A 19,633-nucleotide genomic window follows, 5' to 3' on the forward strand; every position below is an offset into this window, starting at 1 on the left:
GCACACTGGTAATGCCCCTCACCCTCACCCTCTCACTCCCTGCCCTGCCCTCTACCTTCTACTGCCCTCTCTAACCCCCCTGAAACCTCCCTCTCTCAGTCCCAATGCTACCTGTCTGAACTGTGCCCTGTTTGTCGGATTGTCTATCTATCTGTTTGACTGTCTGTCTATCTGTATGTCTGTCTGTCTTTCTGTGTGTGTGTGTGTATGTGTGTGTGTGTGTGTGTGTGTGTGTGTGTGTGTTACATGAAACTGTCAACTTCACATCAATCCATGACATTGAAAGTGTTAAAAAGGACTGGTTTTCTCTCACATACGATCAGTGCATTACATTGGGAGATGTTATCAATCACTCTCCAAATACGCCTGATCTAATATTAATCAATGAGCATAACAAATCAATTATTCTTCTAGAAATTGTCTGCTCTTTTGATACAGTATCTAGCATAATTGGAAGCCTTTTCATTTGGAGATGTACTGTAGGTGTCACCTTTATCCTTAGAACACTAAGTGGGCAGACCTTTTAATTCCGTGTAAGACTCCTTTTAAACAAAATTTGGATTGTGCTATGATAAATGTCTATCTGTCAATCCAAATAAAGAAGTAAACAGTGTCTGTCCGTCTCCTCTGTCTCAGTCTGTGCCGCAGGACTCTGATGTGAAGTGTGAGGCGTGCCACGCGAGCTGTACGGAGTGTAAGGGCGCGGGTCCCTCGGACTGCACCGAGTGTCCGGCTCTCCAGCGGCTGGCCACAGACGGCCGCTGCCTGAGCTGCTGCGGGGAGGGTCAGCGCATGGACGGACGGCCCATCCCCTGGGAGTGCTGCCAGTGCCAGGAGCTGGACGGTAGGCTCCCTCGCCACGGCAACCGTCACAGGGGCCACACCTAGCGACTCCAGTTTATAGCTTTGAGTTCACTAAGCACTTTGAAGTACACATCTAGCCCTGTACCTAATCCTGACCTTTGTGTGTGTGTGTGTGTTTGAATGTTTGTGTGTGCGTTTGTATGTTTGCGTGTGTGTGTGTGTGTGTGTTTGTGTTTGTATGTTTGCGTGCGTGCGTGCATGTGTGTGTGTGTGTGTTTGCTTCCAGACGGCTGTGTGCTGGGCGTGAACTTCCGCTTCGTGGAGCCCAGGGAGCAGGAGCTGGGGGAGGCCCTGGAGGGGGTGGTGGTGACGCTGGTGCTGGGCTCGCTGGGTGTGGGCCTGGCGCTCTTCCTGGTGCTGTGGCTGCGCTCCACCGCGCCGCGCGCCCCCATCGTGCGCCTGCAGGGCTACGAGAAGGTCCCCGTCCAGGCCACGCCTCTGCCCCCCGACAACCTGCTGCAGTTCCGGGACGGGCCAGACGACGACGAGGAGGACGAAGAGGGGGAGGAGGACTGTGACATTGTGTACATGGGGCAGGACGGCACGGTGTACCACAAGTTTAAGTACGGCCTGCTGGATGAGCACGATGATGAACCTGAACTGGAGTACGATGATGAGGGTTACACCATGACGGAAATTAACGCAAGCACAGACACATGAACACACACACACACACACCCCCACGCACACACTCACACACACTTACATTGATATAGTAATATAAAAATGCACTGATCACTGTTCAAAATTCATGTCATAGTGTATGTCATCTCCAAAAAGGCACACACAAACGTCAATCTGTGAGTTCTGCTTTTCACCTACAGAGGGAGCTGTTCTTCCACTATACAGTCCATTGTCCACACATGTAGGTTGTTGTATTGGCTATTATGTTTGTTTTTTGTATATCTGGTGACATTTAAATTAAACCTTTGTTGTATCATTGGTTTTCAGTTTCAGTGAAATGTTGCTTTTGCCTCTCAACCACCGCCTTTTGACAACCACACTGAAGTATAATCTTTGGGTGTGATGTACAGTCAGTGTTTACGATACAGTGAGAACAATGAAATAGCTGACAGTTCATTTATTAAACTTTTATTAGCTGTGTTACTTATTTAAGTAATTAACTAGGGCATTTAATTTGTAGGGTATTATAAAGGTATCACAGATAGAACAGCCACTATCTGGGAAAAACATGAACCAATCTGAATTTCACGTTAAATCATTTGTTATTCCCAGTGCCAGTTTTCAAGGAGATTTACTGATTTATTTTCTTAAGAACATCCTTTGAAAATATTTCTAATGTACCACTAAGATGCTGTGTGCCTTCAACATTCACACATTTGTTCTCACACATTGTGCCTTCAACAGTCCCACATAAACACTGGTGTCTGGTGTGTGATGTGTGAGCGGAGTTTGTGCAGAGGTGTGGTCATGGCCAGTAATCCCAGCCTAGCTCTCCCCAGCTCTGTTTTCACAGGGATTATAAGAATGAACATAGTTAAACAGTGAATGTGTGTCCACCCTGGACATAGTGTAACAGTGAATGTGTCACATGGGTCATGTTAAAACTGTTATGGACGGTGCTTTGAAAATTAGTTATACATAAGCAAATGGAAAAGTCGCAAGAGTATGTTGTAGCCAAAAGCTGGTAAATTAGTTGCTAAAGATATGCCAGTATTTTATTTTCACTACATAATTGGATCAATCATGTTTGAATGCCATTGACCATAAACAGTGCATTCAGAGTAATCAGACTCCCTGACTTTCTCCCATTTTATGACACAGCCTAAGGCATGCAAAGTATTATCCCTACCCCCACTCAATAGCCCATAATTACACAGCAAAAACAGGATTAGGTGTTGCACAAACCCTTGGAGCCTTCAGTGAGGGGAAAAACATGTCCTCACCCTCCTCTAAACTGTGCTTCATCATCTCTGTCTCTGAGCCCTTTGGCCTCATCATCAGAGCTTGCTTTCGCTCTGATGCATTTTTGCTGTGAGATCACAGACGAGTGTGTGTGGCTTTCCAGTGTGGATTTAAATCAAGGGGAGGAAACATCTCAAAGATGATCAAGAGAAATGTCATGCATCACAGCAAAGGATTTGAATGCACGTCAGTCAGTGTGATATTTCAGTTTTTCTTTTTTCAAATAAATGTGCTTCATGTCATCAGTTATGGAAATTTTAGACTGCAGATTGACGAGGGAAAATGCAAATAACTATTTTTAATATAAGGCAACATAAACTGTAAAACACTTGGCGAACATAGCGTCACTGTTATTCCTCATTCTGTAAATCACTTTGGATAAACGTGCCTGCTAAATGACCAAATGTGTACAAAAAGTGAAGGGGTACTGTAGTTTCTAAATGCACTGTAACTGTAACTGGTTATCTGCTTGGTTTCCAGGTAATGCTTGCTTATTTGTAGTGCTGGTCCAATGTACAAGGAGACGAGGGAACAGAGGGACACAGACAGACCAACAAACAGATTCCATTGATTTAATCAGGACAGGATACCAGGCAGCGGCATACAGTTGCAGGCAGGATAACTGAGCGTGCACACACACATACACACACATACACACACAGTAAGGCTGGTCCCTGGAGACAGACTCACAGCAATCAGGGGCAGAGGTGAAAACTCCAGAGTATGAACTCTCTCATACATACATACTCACAAAAACAAATATATACACACACATATATATACAGTATATGCAGTATATATATATAGACAAATGACTGGAAGTTTCAAATGGGAAGCATAACAGATTGAGCCGTAACCTTTTATTCAGTTCTTTCAAATTGTTCATTTTCACCTGAGGTCAATAACTTACAATTAAATACAGCAATTTCTTTCTGTGTGGACAACAGGACTGTGACGGTGTGTGTGTGAGTGAGTTTATATAACATCATTGGTGACAGAAGACTGCTTCTGCATAAACAGAGAACAGGAAAGTGAGAGGAAGTCAAAGGCCTCCAGACAGGCTAGCCTTGATACAGGCCCCCTGATCTATCGCTAATTATGGCTGGATGAAGGAACAGACTGTGACCACAACCTCTCCACTTGTCTCACAAGAACCAGGAGTTCAGCGCGTTACCTCTGAGGACTGTTAGATCTATGGTACGGGTGCATAACGCCATAACAGGCGTGGGATAAATGCTTCTGGGGTAGACAAAGCTAACTCAGCTGTCAACACACACACACACACACACACACACACACACACACACACACACACACACACACACACACACACACACACACACACACACACACACACACACACACACACACACACACACACACACACACACACACACACACACACACACACACACACACACACACTTTCATTCTAAAGCCGGCTTTCTCATACAGACTGCTCTCGCTCACCTCACAATCACAGATGTGGGAAAGTCCAACAATCATAAATGATGCTCTTCTATACAAATCAAAGTTGTATACATTAACCAATTGATTCTGATCAGAAATATTTACAAACTGCTTTTTGGCAGAGTCACCATAGGAATTCAGCCAGCATGTTTCTATCTTTCTCTCTCTCCTTCAGTCTCTCATAGACAAAGGCCCCTCCTCTCCTCGATGACCCTGAGCTGATGGACTTTCCACTGGGAGTCTCCAGCACTAAGCCACTCAGATAACAGCGCTCCTCCCTCCCTCCTCTATCTCTCCCTCTTGACCCTCGTCCACCTTGCACTCTTTCCCTAAATCACCATCTCTCCAGCCATCCATCCAATCACTCGCTCTCTCCTTTCCGCTTTTTGAGGGGTGAAAGCACTGCTCACAGGAGGACTGTAAACACACACACGCATACATACATCAACGGAGAGGAGATGTGGCACACCCGCGCGCACACACACACACACACACACACACAATCAGTGGCCATTCATGATATGGTTTGATTCTGTTGATATTGTTGATGTTGACGTTGTGGTCTTGTCCACTGGCACGGTGAAAGGGTCCTTAAAGAAGTTGTCCTCCTTGAGCTTCTGGTGCTCAGGAAGTTCCAGTTTCTGATTGGCTTGTTCTATGTCGCTGTGGATTGCTGTGATCAAAGCATCTGCATAGATACACAAAATGTGGAGTAAGTAAATATCATTACATCTGCTTGTCCCAGTGATTTAACGCTCGCAATAGATCACCAGCTGGTTGTAACACATAGTGCTAAATAGCAGTTCTGTAAGAGATGAGACATAAACAGAAACAAACTCAGAGGATATATAGTAGTGGGCAAAAGGCAACTTCTTCTGCTTGGATTGAATTAAGAGAGGCATAAATAAATGTGATTATAACACTAACAAAACACTAAAAGGAGAGCACTGTACTAAGTACAGATAATGCAATACATTGTCAATGTCACTTTTTGCAGAATGTGAATTCAAAATGAATACGGCATAATGTATGCTGCCAAAGCCTGCCATCTTAACTATTACAGGGGAGCTACACCAGACGCGTAACTAAAGCGTTCCGTTCGCGACGCGTATGTTGCAGCCGGTCAGAGCAGCTAATTATCACTGTAGTCAATGGAAGTAGCTACACCAGACGCAACAGTGGCGCGTACATTCGAAAAAAATAGACCCATCTTCTAAAATGGATTTTACGCGTCGCGAACGGAACGCTTCAGTTACGTGTCTGGTGTAGCTCCCCTGTTAGTGTGTGGTTACTGGTTAGTAATATATTGTATACCACTGCTTGGTCAAATTTCCTATTGTGATGCGCTATTTGGAACGTGCATTATTTATCGATATACGCACGGCTATGAAGTAGTTATTATCACACTTGAATATTAATTCGCCAAAGGTGAATGTAAGGTGGGGATCACACTAGCCAGCGGCAAGCGGCAGGTTTCCTATTATTCTCTATGGTTCGGCAGCGGAATGGTGATAACGCTGGCGTAACGCTAGCGTTGAGCAAACTGTGAGTTGAACTTGGTTCAACTTTGAAGCGCAACGCTCGGCTCGTCACAATCAGCTTTGGAATGTTTAGGTATTTTAACCAATCAGATTCGTCTAAGGACGTAGCAACAAAGATTGAACTTAGCAACGAGATATAATGTTTTGGATGTATTATTATGGTCTGAGCGTTGCGTTACGCTTGCCGCTGCCGCTTGCCGCCGGCTAATGTGATCCCTGCCTAACGGTAAAAACGTTGTATCTAAGACAGCAGCAATATAAACGAAAATGATAGTGGCCGTGGTATAAGCGGGATAATCAACTCCGCGCCGTGCGTTTATAGGAAAATAATGCTCCGCCTACAGCGTCGGGACCTTATTACCACTTCGAACGTGCATTATTTTCCTATAAACGCACGGCGCGTCGTTGATTATCCCTTACATAATTCAGTTGTGAAAAAAGAGAAAGCCACAGAGTCGGCCTTTACCTTGCACTACCATCACCACACATTTCTCATCACGTCACATTTCTGAATACAAAACCATCAAGTGGCTGCATTTGGGTTCAAAAAGATTCATTTTAAATTGGCTCAGGAACACCAAATGAAAACAATACCACACTTTAAAAAACAAGAACGCGTAATCTGGTGTATTTTCTAGGAGAAGTTCAGGTAAGTTTTTCTCACATTTTTGTGGCCCCCTTTGGAACGTATTGCTTTATGACCTGTTGACTTTAACCCCCATCTCTCTGACCACATAACAAAACCAGAATTTCATTTGACACATCAGGGGCCTGTACTACGAAGCGGGGTTACTGGCTTAGCTGGGTAACTTCGAGAGTAAGTTGATCACGTGTGGCGTAACTTCCCGGTTAACCCGTACTACGAAAGGTGGATAGGTTTTAACCTAGGTATGCTGCCATGGCAATTTAGGCTGCATCTCAAACCTGCTCCGAGCAGGTTATGATCTTGGTTAACCCGAGGTTTGCGGTTAACCACACCCCACAATGTCGACGTAGGCTACTTTGAAGATACATTATTGGAGCACAAATTGTAAGCGCCTCTCTTCGCAAGACGAGGGTTTTTAAAGACCGCCAGAATCTTTCTCCATATAATATTCTCTATGAAAGATAGCCTATACATTCTCAGCAGAGGGAATTCGTTGCATTTGTCAGCTGATCGAGGCAAAGTGGAGGCTATAAGCATTGGCAATATAACATATTTTCATAATTAAGAAATATTAATGCAAGCTATAACTAGGCCTATAAACCTTCTGAATGTTTTTGAGTTTCATTTTCACCTGCTGCCAGCGGCACTGCCGTTGCATCTAAAATGTTCACAGGATAGGCATACACTAAATCAGTCTATGGGGCTAAACATTCAATTATCCTTTATTAATATTTATTAATATACATGGCATGAATTGTGTTGCATCTGTAGGACTCTTATGAACTCAAAATGTATTTATTTCAACACATTTCAGACATTCCGCAAGCTATGAATCCTCCGTAACACATAGGCTATTTAAGGAACATGAAATAAAACTTTACTTTCATATATCCGATCTGCAATAGCCTACGTTTCCAACAGCCTTGTCTTGCTTTGTTTGCTGCCGACGTATTTGATGTATCAAAGGGGGGTTTAATTCCTCAACTTTTATAATCATTGCGCAATCCTTATCAGTAAAATAACGTGATCGCGTCATCATTAAAAGTGGTGATTTGCGCTGCAACCCGCCCATTTTATGTGAACGCGCACTAACTCCGATGAGGTTAACCCCAGTTCAACAAATCAACTTCTTACTCAGCGTCGTAGTACCGATTAACACCAATGAAGATAACCAGGTTTTGTCAACCCCGGTTTAGCAAAGTAACCCTGGGTTACATATGGGTAGGTTGAGCTCCCTTCGTAGTACAGGCCCCAGTTGTGAGAATCATGGTAAGTATCAAAGCAATACTGCTTTACATCTTGCATTCGGAGTTCTAAGAGATGTCTAAAGAAATGTACTTTTTTATTATTATCATTTCTGATGCTAATGCTCCGATGAGACAACACATCGCTCGCCCCTGGTCACCTTGTGCTTTGGTCTTCCCATGACTAGACCTACAGTGCCTATAGAAAGTCATCATACCCTTTTGAAATAGTTACTTTTTTTGTCTTACAGCCTGAAATCAAAACCCATTTAAAAAAAAATATTTTCCAGTTTCATTAACAAATTTAGCTGTACAACTTCAAAATAATGAAAAAAAAGTCAGCAGTTCTGAAAATTAATAAAAAATTAAAAAGTAGAATAACAGGGTTGGAAAAGTCATCATACCCCTGACTTAAAACTTTGTAAAGCTTCCTTTTGCTTTCATTACAGCCATCAATCTGTTTGGATATGTCTCTATTATAGCTTTGCACACCTAGATAGGGGAATATTTGCCCAATTTTCCGTGCAGAAATGTAAAAATTTAGTCAAATTCTGTAGGGAATGGCGATGGACTGCTCTCTTCAAGTCAATCCACAGATTTTCTATAGGATTTAAGTCAGGGCTCTGACTTTGCCACTCAAGGATATTCACCATCCTATCCTTAAGCCACTACTTTGTTCTTTTGGCAGTATGTTTAGGACCATTGTCGTGTTGGAAGGCGAATGACCTGCCCATATTCAGCTGTCTAGCATGGGGGCTGCAGGTTTTCCTCAATCATTTGGGTGTACTTGGCAGCATCCATTTTCCCTCCTATTCTGACCAATTGCCCAGTCCCCACTGAAGAGAAACATCCCCACAACATAATGTTGCCCCCACCATGCTTCGCAGTAGGTATGGTGTGTTTTGGGTGTGTTTGGGTGTGTATACTGTGTTTGGTTAGCGCCTGGAGCTCAGTCCAAAAACTTCAATCTTAGTCTCCAAAAAGTTCGATCTTAGTCTCATCTGACCATAAAAGCTTTTTCCACATGGTAGCAGAATATTCCAGATGTGTTTTTGCACTGAACTCCAAGCTCAATGTTTGGCGAAAACCAACACAGTACACCACCCAAAACACACCATATCTAGTGTGAAGCATGGTGGGGGCAACATTATGTTGTGGGGATGTTTCTTTTCAGCGGGAACTGGGCAATTGGTCAGGATAGAAGGGAAAGTGGATGCTGCCAAGTACACCCAAATTCTTAAGGAAAACCTGCGTCCCTCTCCTAGACAGCTGAGGATGGGGAGGTCATTCGCCTTCCAACACAACAATAATCCTAAACATATACTTCCAAAAGAACAAAGCAGTGGCCTAAGGATAGGATGGTGAATATCCTTGAGTGGCAAAGTCAGAGCCCTGACTTAAATCCTATAGAAAATCTGTGGATTGACTTGAAGAGAGCAGTCCATCGCCATTCCCTACAGAATTTGACTAAATTTGAACATTTCTGCACGGAAAATTGGGCAAATATTCCCCTATCTAGGTGTGCAAAGCTATAATAGAGACATATCCAAACAGATTTATGGCTGTAATGAAAGCAAAAGGAAGCTTTACAAAGTATTAAGTCAGGGGTATGATGACTTTTCCAACCCTGTTATTCTAGTTTTTATTTTTTTATTAATTTTCAGAACTGTTTACTTTTTTTTCATTATTTTGATGTTGTACAGCTAAATTTGTTAATAAAACTGGAAAAGATTTTTTTTTAAATGGGTTTTGATTTCAGGCTGTAAGACAAAAAAAGTAACTATTTCAAAAGGGTATGATGACTTTCTATAGGCACTGTATATTTCACATCGCCTCAGAGGAAACGAAAATTCAAAAGACTCTCTTACCTTGTCTGAACTATTTAGACATAAGTTTATTAAAAATAATAAAATATCACATTTTTATACAATTATTTTTACGCACTGCGAACAGAGTGTTTTAATTGGCGGTGTAAATATTAACACAGCCATTTTCTAATACCTCTCTGATTCAAAGTTAAGTCAAGAGTCATTCTTCCATCTTGAAATACTCTCTCTCTATAAATCAGCTCTAACAACATTAAGATCTAAAAGTAAGATCTGAATTCACCAAGTCTCAACATTAAGTCCTATTTAAAGAACAAATTCTTAGATCAAGTTATTATTTTGCTCCTTATCTCTGCTTAAGGTTCTTTTTATTGGGAAAAAGCAGGCTATATATTAGTAATCTCCTAATAATAAGATCATGTATTTTCTGTTAAGACATAGAAAATACTGTTATGAGCAGCAAATTGTCCCTCTGGGACAATGCTATGAACTGTGGGTATTTTCCCTGAGTTGAGTCTACAGAAATGATGGCTATTGGAAAGCGGACATTAAAGGCTCAGAAAACCTGCAAGAGGGCCCTCGTGCACTTTATGGTTTAACAGTGGAACAGCCCTAACCCCCACAGACTTAGCAGGAATTAAGCCTCGAAGTCTATAAGTCTATGAACGTGAACATTGAGACTGGACCAAAGACAGTCTTTATGTGGAATGGTGAAAATCTGTATCATGATGGATGCATGCTTGTAAAGGTCTTGTACTTTGCATCAACATGAATCACTTTTTATCACATCCGCCCCCAGTGATGTTGTGGCCTCATCAGGGCTTTACCGTTATATTGTAGCGGCAATGAATATCACTACAGCCTTATTCAGCACATCCAATGTTTGGACAGTGACATGCTTAGTTTGGAAAAAACTCCATTGAGTCATTGCTAATGGAGCCATTCATACTAGGACCACAGACTATCTTTGAGAGTATATTACATCTGTAGTGAGGAGTATGCCTTACCAAGCGAGTCAAAGCCTCTCTCTGGTCTGATGTAGCCAACCATCACCACACTCAAGGTCTGCCCATAAAAATCTTCTTTGAATTTGTGGATGACATGAGTCTCCTGAAAAAAATCATACAAAACTTTTTGAATACACGGGTAAACCAGTTCTCTGTACATGGATTAAGCCAAATCGTAGATATTTTTCAGTGACTATCATAATTGATGTTCTCTTTTAGTCTATGACCGAGCTTAACTCTTGCACAGGGCTCTGGCCCATTATGTGCAGGTACCTTTGAACACACATATTGTTTCACAATAGACTACAATACTGTAATCAATCATCAGCAATGTAATGTAGTTCTACTGTGTGTGTTTGAGTGCATGGGTGTGTCTGTTCACACTGCCTCTTACCATAGACTTCATTGTGTTTTTGTAGTACGGGTTCCAGCCGATGCTCATCACCATCTTGTGAACGGGACCATTGTCCACTCTGGCCCAGCCGTAGTAGATGCCTGTGTTGATGTCTGCCGGAAGCTGCTCCACTACGGATGTTGGGAAATTTGCTGCAAATACACAGAGCCAGAGAAAGATACTTACTGCAAGTCACACATTTGCACATATCTTCATCAACCATCACCTCATTATATAGGTCAAACATCGACACTAACATTAACATGGCATTGGCAGGTCACACAATACCGCATTAACCTTAACACAAACCAAAACAACTAGCCATCTCTGCAGCTACTGTGACAGGTCGGGCACATCGCCTGTTGACAACAGACCACAGAAGCAAACACCAACTGACAATCAAATGCCAATGCGGTAGATGGACTCACGAGTGGATCTGATAGCTGAATAACTAATCATTCATCTAACTAATAGCTGTTTCGAGGAACTAGACACACTACTAGGGTCACATGCGTGACGTTAGACAACTATCAGCTTTGATGCACTGGCCCCATGACCTGCGGAGGGTTTTGATATGACCCAGAAAAGTGACCTCGCGAAGACCCCTGACAAATGACAACCTCTTGAATACCTGTCAATTAAAAACTAGCGTGAGCTAACAGCCAGAGAAGCACGTAGAGACATATAGAAACATATGTTGAAATACTACAGCATATCGTTAACACTACAACGAGGTTATGGGCAAGGTAACGTAATCGGGCTAACAGTGTCCAGTAACAAATCAACGACTCGAATTCCCCGAAAGACGGTGCACTAAATTCCCCGAAAAAAGACGGTAGTGCTACACTGTCAATCATCTTCAAAACGACAGGGTAAGTTAGAGCAGCCCAAAACCAGTCGAATCGATGAATAAAAATAGCAATATCGTCGAGAAGGCGGCTGATGTAACGTTAAATGTAAGCGTGATGTAACTTAGCTAACTTATATCACTCAATATTAATGTAGCTAACATTGATTATCTTCAATGATAACTTACCTGTGGGAATACCTAAGTCTTTGCTTCCTCTGCCAAATCCATGAATCACTTCTCCTCGACAAAAATAAGGAAGACTTTTCATGTTGACTCGAAGGGTCCTACGTTGCGTTAGGGTTAATCACCTTAACAATCAAATGACTGGCAAGATAACCGGACCTAACGTTAAGTGTATCTCAGTCAGCAACAAATCGTACCCTAAGTTGGCTTAATTCAAGTAAAATCAGGAAATGTTAAATCTGTTTGTCTCTCTTCAATTACAAACGGACTTTATGATTTCCTCAGCCCTCGTAACGTTACATTACAAACATTTAATGTGCTAACCAGCTAACAGAGTTGCCGGTTGTCAAGTTTAGCCGACACCTCAGGTTAACTAACGTTATATATATGGTTAACACAAAAAGTAGCTCCTTTTGCTTCTTAGTGCCAAGTATGAACAACTACCGACAACGCTTCCCGGTAATGTGCGTAGGTAAGTTAGCTAACGATGATGACTGAAACTGCCCTATGTTGCGCGATCAACGACCTTAGCTAGCACGCACGCACATTTGCTCGCTACCGGCCAAGCGTAGCACAGCTTCAAAATAAAAGCCTTATCGCAACATCGCTTGTGACTGTACAATAATAGTCAGACAAACAAATCACAACACCCTCTTACTACGCAATTTTATTGTCTGAAATCATTCATTTTGAATGACGTTTATGAAAAGGAAGCGTTTTTAAACATCAATCCACTGTTGCGATGCGAACTTTTACTGTAGGTGGTCGACTTGACCATTACAAGGCTATCGGAAGTGGATGGCCTTCGAGTTCCCACATAAATGACAGAATAAAAGCCCTCTGATAATATTTTCCCAGCTCTTGTCCCTGCCCTGGTCACTGGAACGTTTGCACTTTTGGCTTAAATGGACAGCAAAGCAAATATTAAAATGTTTTTCCTCTCCTAGTTCAAAAATCAACCAATAGGACAGATTTCCTATGTGTTCAGTGCAGATCACATTTGTCTGCCTCCCAGATGGAAACAAAAGTCATTCCACTTTTGAATCAGTGTAGGCCTAGTCTAAATTAATCTGTATGAGATGTTGAGGAACTAGGGCAGACTGATGGAAAGAGACTTACTACCAGAAGGCAATATATGGCAAGAAGAGCTACTTGGGAATCCTGAGGTCAGTGCAAGAGACGTAGGCCTAGCAACAGACAAGTAGGCCTAGCCTACCAACAGAAAAGGCAAATCCTGAAAGGGCAAATGAGGGATTGATGGCATAACACACAGATACTTTCGATGGCATAATATCCGCCAACGAGGAGATAGATGTGTCTGACATCTCATTCCAAATCCTCAAAACCATAGGTGATCAGGCCTACTTGAAGAGAAATAAGTGGTGGATGGAGGGAAGTGGCTTGGCCCATCAGACCTGAAAGACAGCACAAGCCAAGCAAGGATACAAGTACAAAACCATCTGTGCCTGGACTAGTTGTCCCAAGGTCAAAATGGGATACACCTCTGAAAGTTGTTGAGAATGTGAGACAGACTGAGTGCTGTAAAAGATGTCACAATACCAAATGACTGCACATGAGAAGCTTGAAAAAACGGAACAGCTAATGTAGCCTACTGTGCAGAACTTGAGAATGTCAGAGGGGAGTGGGGATGAGTTGAATAAGCAAAAAAACTAGGGCAAGGAAGACATCTTATCGTAATGTTACCAGTTTTCTTTTAAAATGCCCTTAGCTCCATTATCGTGTACACTTGTTTTGGTTGACTGAGAACAGTGAGAAGCACCGATGGATGGCGTTGTCCAAACAGGCCAAACAGGACTAACAGGCCTCATGCTGTAGCTACCAACCATCATACAGTACAATCTATAGTGTACATTTGGATCAGCACAGAGAATAGAATAGAATAGAAACTTTTTAATAGAATCTTCAGGAGTTAAGGCGTCTAATTGCTGAAGGGTATAAGCTGTTGTTGAAGCGCGCTGTTCTAGTCTTCAGAGATCTAGCGAGGGCAGAAGTTGGAAGAGATCATGGCTCGGATGTGAGGCGTCCCTGATGATCTTGGTTGCTCGGTTCAAGCTGCGTTCAGCATACAGAGAGTTGACTGATGGAGGTTCACAACCAGTGATGTTGAGGCTTTGGTGACAACTCTCCCTTGAACTCTCTTGAAGATGAGATGATGCTTTCAATGAGGGCTTTGTAGAAGAGCACCAAAAGGGTTTTGTTGACATGGAACTTTTTCAGTTATAGTTCAGAGATAGACAATATTATCAAAAAGGTAGTGTAAAGTCATACCCTCCATTATTTTATTTGCCACTGGAATCACAGTATCAATCAGCCAGGGACGTAAAATATATTTTGAAAGGGGGAGGGGGGACCAAATGGTACGTGAGCAAACCCAAATATTGAAATCAGGCTTCCAATTATTAGATCACCACTTCTGACCCACTGTCAACCATCATAATATTTTAAATTTACAGGGTCCAGCGGTAATGGAAACCCTGGCGAAAAAATCATGTAATTATAAAATCCCATTTAATCCCATCAAATTCATTTAAATTCATTCCAAAATTTTGGAAAAGTCATGACATTCAATTTAGTCATACCAGGTAAGAGATGGTGTACATGCCATTCAGCCACATTCTGTATGGAAATGGCTACAATAGTATCACTCTCTGCAAAATAATCAGTTGTTACAAACTGGAAAATGATATGCTAAATTATTAAGGTACAGGTATAGGGATTTTACACAATTTCAAGCCCATGACATTTTTGTGACATTCAGCAATAATCTCCTCTAGCTGCCAATTCCATGTGAACATTTGTTTTTTTTTTAAGAAAAGAAAACAGTCTCTACAGGCAGCCCAGTCTCCGAAAACTGGAAACAGCCTGTCCCCTGAACAAACACGAAACCCTGTGTGGAGTTTGTCGTGGAATAAGGCAAAGTTGAGCTACCACTCTGGCGTGTTTTGTTTGGTCCTCGGTTATAATGTCTGTTTTTTTGCACAAAAGCATCTGTTAATAAATGTAATCATAAACACAAACAAATGCAACTTCCTGCAACATCTCTTGACTGCACTTGTAAACATCTCCCAGAGAGAGTGCAAAGGTGAGATGATCTCAGTTACAGTAATTGAAAAACCTGGTTACAGCGAATTGTTACTAACTTGACTTGCACAATAATCCACTTCTGAACCAGTGTTTACTGTGTGTGAAAGTTGTAGAATACCATGGAATTACAAAATACCAATAGAAAAAAGCAGATGTATGAATTGGTCATTATTTCTGAGAAATGACACACTGTCTTCTCTCTCTGCCCTTCCTCTTTTCTCTCCATAGCATTTAATCAGTGCTTTCTTTAAGCTGAACTAGTGCTTAACTGCTAGCTACTATAGAATACATTTTGCTCTTTTACTCACCTCACCCCTGCTCAGTGCATCATCTTGCCACCCTGCCTCCACACACACACACACAAACACACACACACGCGCACACACACACACACACACACACACACACACACACACACACACACACACACACACACACACACACACACACGCACACATCTCTCTTTCTTTAGGCGGCTCTGAATACATTACATGATGATTATTGGACCCCATGTGTTCATGAATTTGTACCAGAATATAGTGTAATAGTAAGCCACCATGCCCCAGTGTTGACTTCATGGCTACGGCCTTGGCTTAAAGTAAGCAATTTTGTATTTGTACTTTGTATCTGTGAAAAGTCATGGACATTTCATTCAAGGTCTTTGAAAAGTCATGGAAAGGCGTTGAAAAAGTGTTTGTGAAAATGGGTGGGAACCCTAAACTTGACAGAATATTAAATGTTTTCAAAATGCTTTGATGAAAATGATCAAAGCCGGAGAATGGGCAGAATGTCAGATCTGCCCTCAGACCAGCTTCCTGCTATGTGGGAGGTCTGCTTATGCAATTCTGCTTTTATCATTTTTGATTTTGAGTTATTTCACACTGCTTGGGCCAGTGAATACTCTAAAAGTTACCTTATAGATATTTTATGAAGCCATGAATTAACAAGAGTTTGCTTAGGATCCAAATACCCTTGATCAAATAATTAGGCATAGGTGAAACTGTCTGATAGGCTATTATAAAGTTGTCAATCAATTTACCAAATCATCATGCACTCTCTAGGTTGGGCAAACGCAGAACTATCTCTGATTTAGGCTAAATAATTTCACCATTACAAAGTAGGCAATAGCCATGCTGACATGCATGCAACAAGATCTTTCCCTGACATGATTTGATTTGGCACATTTACTGGGGATGTGTACGATATGTAAACTTTTGACATTGTTTGCCCTCTGAAAAAACGATGTTAAGCCTTTTTCCCCCGCTGGATTCATTGTTCATTGTTGTGCCCTGAGCTTCAAAGAACTCCAGGTGACAGGCATAGCCTATAAGTAGGCCTACTGTAGATAACCAGTTTGTTAGGACCCCCCCTAAAGTGTCTCATACAGTGATAACTTTACTGTCTAGGCTATTCTATGAAGAATTTATGCACCAGTAAATGTTGTCTTGCAAATGATGTCTGAAATTAATGTTAAGAACTTAAATGTCTGTAACTAATCTTGTGAAAACGAGTTGATAAGCAGCTGAGTTATTTAACAGAATAGTCGGGATGAACAGGCACGGTCAGAAGAAGCCTGGTTTAGATGATGGCTGTCAACAGACAAACTGATCAAACATTTCAGATATCCAACTGTTAAAGGGATAGTTCGGATTTTAAGACACGAAGTTGTATGGGTTCCCTGTCAGCAACGTAGTGCATCAGCACTGACTTACCCCCGACAGCGTCCTGTGAGCCGAGATCCAGCCGGTTTTAGATCGTTTTTGATGCTGAAGAAAGTAGTCCGGCAAGTTTCTGGGGTCACGAAAGTAAAGTGTTTTTCTTCTCAAAACCATATGCGTTCAACAGAGTGATATATTTGCACCACAAAAACGTTGTCCAGGAAAAATTCAAACCTCGTTATACTTATTTTTCGCGATTCCTATCACTGCGCGCTACTGACAGCTGGACAACGTTTTTGTGGTGCAAATATATCACTCTGTTGAACGCATATGGTTTTGAGAAGAAAAACACTTTACTTTCGTGACCCCAGAAACTTGCTGAAGAAAATAGTCCGGCATCAAAAACGATCAAAAACCGGCTGGATCTCGGCTCACAGGACGCTGTCGGGGGTAAGTCAGTGCTGATGCACTACGTTGCTGACAGGGAACCCATACAACTTCGTGTCTTAAAATCCGAACTATCCCTTTAAGCCTAGAAGAGTGAAAGTGAGATTGTAAGTGAGACTAGAAATGCAATTCCAAGGAATTACCAGTGCATGAAAATGCAGAAATAGATAGATAATGTAGATATGGTTACTAAGGTGTAGCTAGGGTAAACATGGTGGTTGCATAGTTTACAGAGAGTTGATAGTGTGAAGGTAGACTGTTTAAAGATGAAACATTCCAGTTCTAACTTAACTAATGATTTCTATTCATGTTAAAATGTTGATTAGCTAACTTAGCTAATGATTTCTAGCAGTTACGCTAAAAATGCTAATTATGCTAGCAATGCTAACTTTACTAACAATGCTAACCAGGTTGATTAGCTAACTTAACCAATGATTTCTAGCAGCAATGCTAAAAATGCTAACTATGCTAACAATGCTAAATTTGCTAACAATGCTAACCAGGTTGATTAGCTAACTTAGTTGATGATTTTTTGCAGTTATGCTAAAAATGCTAACTATGCTAACAATGCTAACCATGTTAACTAGCTAACTTGCTAGTGAGGACTTTTATTTTGAAACATTTGTTGCTAGGGTATCCATGGTGGCCACTATCAGGAAACAAGAAGTTACTGCAGTATAATCATGTTGGTTGCTATGGAAACGGTCATAAACGCTTAATTTTAATGGTTGCTATGTTGGTTGCTAGGTACATGGAGGTTTCATGTAGTTGACTGGAGGCATAGTGGATGATAACTGACAGTTGGAATGGTTGAACAGTTCAATAGTTGAGTAGTTTCAATGGTTAAATTATTTAATAGTGTATTATTGCAGTGAGGACTTTTATTTTGAAACAGTTGTGGACAGAGTAAACAGTTAACAGGATATGTAGTCTTCTGAGAGACTGTATGCTTAAAGCCAGAGAAACTGACAGTTGGTGCCCAGGTGGCCGGCCACCTGGCCTAAGATTCTAATTGCTGCCGTGATGTCATAATGAGCAATGTTAAGTCTATGGGGGAAATTGTAATAGTTTTTAACTAATAGTTTAAAAAGTATAAAAGTTACAAAGTTGAAAAATACAAAGCAGGCATGGCATAAGCAAGACCTACGCAACAACGTTTGAATGAAGTTTCTACGTTAAACGGTTGAAGCTGAATTGCGTGCGTTAGAAGAAGAATAAGAAGAAGAAGAAGAAGAAGACCGAGGAAGAACAGTACAGTGCATTTTCATGCACTGTAATTATGCAGTCTATATGCCTGTGGTAGTGCTGTTAACGATATATTTACCCTGGCGTATTGGCTATTATTTAGCATGTAGGCAAGGGGGACGATTGCGTTTTGAAGGAGAAACGATGTCCCCAGTGTCGCCTGCACTGCAGTCAGCAATGGTGGTATTGCTGAGATTCAAAGTAAAAGTTGGCTACATTTTAAATTTTTCCACTAGAGGGTGCTTGAAGGTCCACTCTTATCAGTTGTGTTCAAAAGCAAAAAAATAGTCAGTGAATAGCTTTCTCTCCTTTACTTGAGTTTCCCCTTGGGGATCAATAAAGTATCTATCTATCTATCTACTTAATGCCTCAAAAACATCTTTTGTGACATGTGCTTGCATGTATGTGTAGCCTACATTGAATGGGCCTACAAGGCCTACAAGTTCTGATGAGTCTGAGATGTATCACAATGGTACCTTGTTATCATTAATGTTTTGAAGCCATACTCTCTGATTAAGAGGGAGATGTGAAGTGTGTTGTGCGTTTAAGCATACGTGCATGTGTGAGAGAGAGAGACTGAGAGAAAGCATAATTGCAATACATGTAGTCATAACTATGTGTCAACATGATTAAGTGTGCGCATATGTATACATGAGTAAATGTGAGTTCAAAATGTAAGTGTAAGTTTGAGCGTGTGTGTGTGTGTGTGTGTATACTCGTGTGTGAGAGAGATTGAGAGAAAGAACTGAGAGTATGTGATGGTACAACAGTGTGTGTGTGTGTGTGTGTGTGTGTGTGTGTGTGTGTGTGTGTGTGTGTGCGCGCCCGCTCCAGGCCTCCTAGTGAGGAGCAGCACAGAGAGGGGTTAGAGTGATGCTCTGATTAATGTGCCCTAAATGAGGTGTTTGCTCTGCAGACATCCGCTCTCTTAGAGTATGGTAATGTGATGACAGGCAGGGAGATGGATGAGGATGTGCTTGCATTAATGAATGGGTTTGTTTGTCTGGGGATACACACACATATACACATACACATACACACACACACACACACACACACACACACACACACACACACACACACACGTCTGTTTTTTTGTCTGTGAGTGATGAACTGCAGAGGGACTGAGAGAGTGTGTGGAGATACATTGTTTGAAAAAGTTGTTTGTGTGCGCCTTAGATCATTAAAAGTTCAAACACAGTCTTGAAGTAATGAGTGAGTTTCTCT

At 41.6% G+C, this 19,633-nt stretch overlaps 2 protein-coding genes across 3 annotated transcripts in view; one reads left to right on the forward strand and one right to left on the reverse strand.

Annotated features, from left to right (window-relative positions):
• Nucleotides 1-2,278, forward strand: part of LOC134089208 (proprotein convertase subtilisin/kexin type 5-like) — a 9,632-nt gene extending 7,354 nt beyond the window's left edge. Inside the window, exons 15-17 of one of the 2 annotated variants that reach the window (XM_062543575.1) lie at nucleotides 1-8; nucleotides 637-844; nucleotides 1,091-2,278. The exon at nucleotides 1-8 is cut by the window's left edge and continues 93 nt beyond it. In XM_062543575.1, coding sequence (XP_062399559.1) covers nucleotides 1-8; nucleotides 637-844; nucleotides 1,091-1,524 — 650 coding nt within the window. In that variant the 3' untranslated portion in view covers nucleotides 1,525-2,278. The remainder of the gene's footprint in view (nucleotides 9-636; nucleotides 845-1,090) is intronic. The other variant, XM_062543576.1, reaches the window with a different exon arrangement.
• Nucleotides 2,279-3,348: 1,070 nt separating this feature from the next.
• rfk (riboflavin kinase) lies at nucleotides 3,349-12,466 on the reverse strand. The gene is made up of 4 exons (XM_062543581.1): nucleotides 11,955-12,466; nucleotides 10,919-11,070; nucleotides 10,525-10,627; nucleotides 3,349-4,948 (listed from the first exon to the last, which is right to left on the reverse strand). Exons 1-4 carry the CDS (start codon nucleotides 12,034-12,036, stop codon nucleotides 4,764-4,766), a joined length of 522 nt encoding a protein of 173 aa, XP_062399565.1. The 5' UTR covers nucleotides 12,037-12,466; the 3' UTR covers nucleotides 3,349-4,763.
• Nucleotides 12,467-19,633: the final 7,167 nt, after the last annotated feature.

Source organism: Sardina pilchardus, chromosome 8, assembly GCF_963854185.1.
Source record: "Sardina pilchardus chromosome 8, fSarPil1.1, whole genome shotgun sequence".
NCBI lineage: Eukaryota > Metazoa > Chordata > Actinopteri > Clupeiformes > Clupeidae > Sardina > Sardina pilchardus.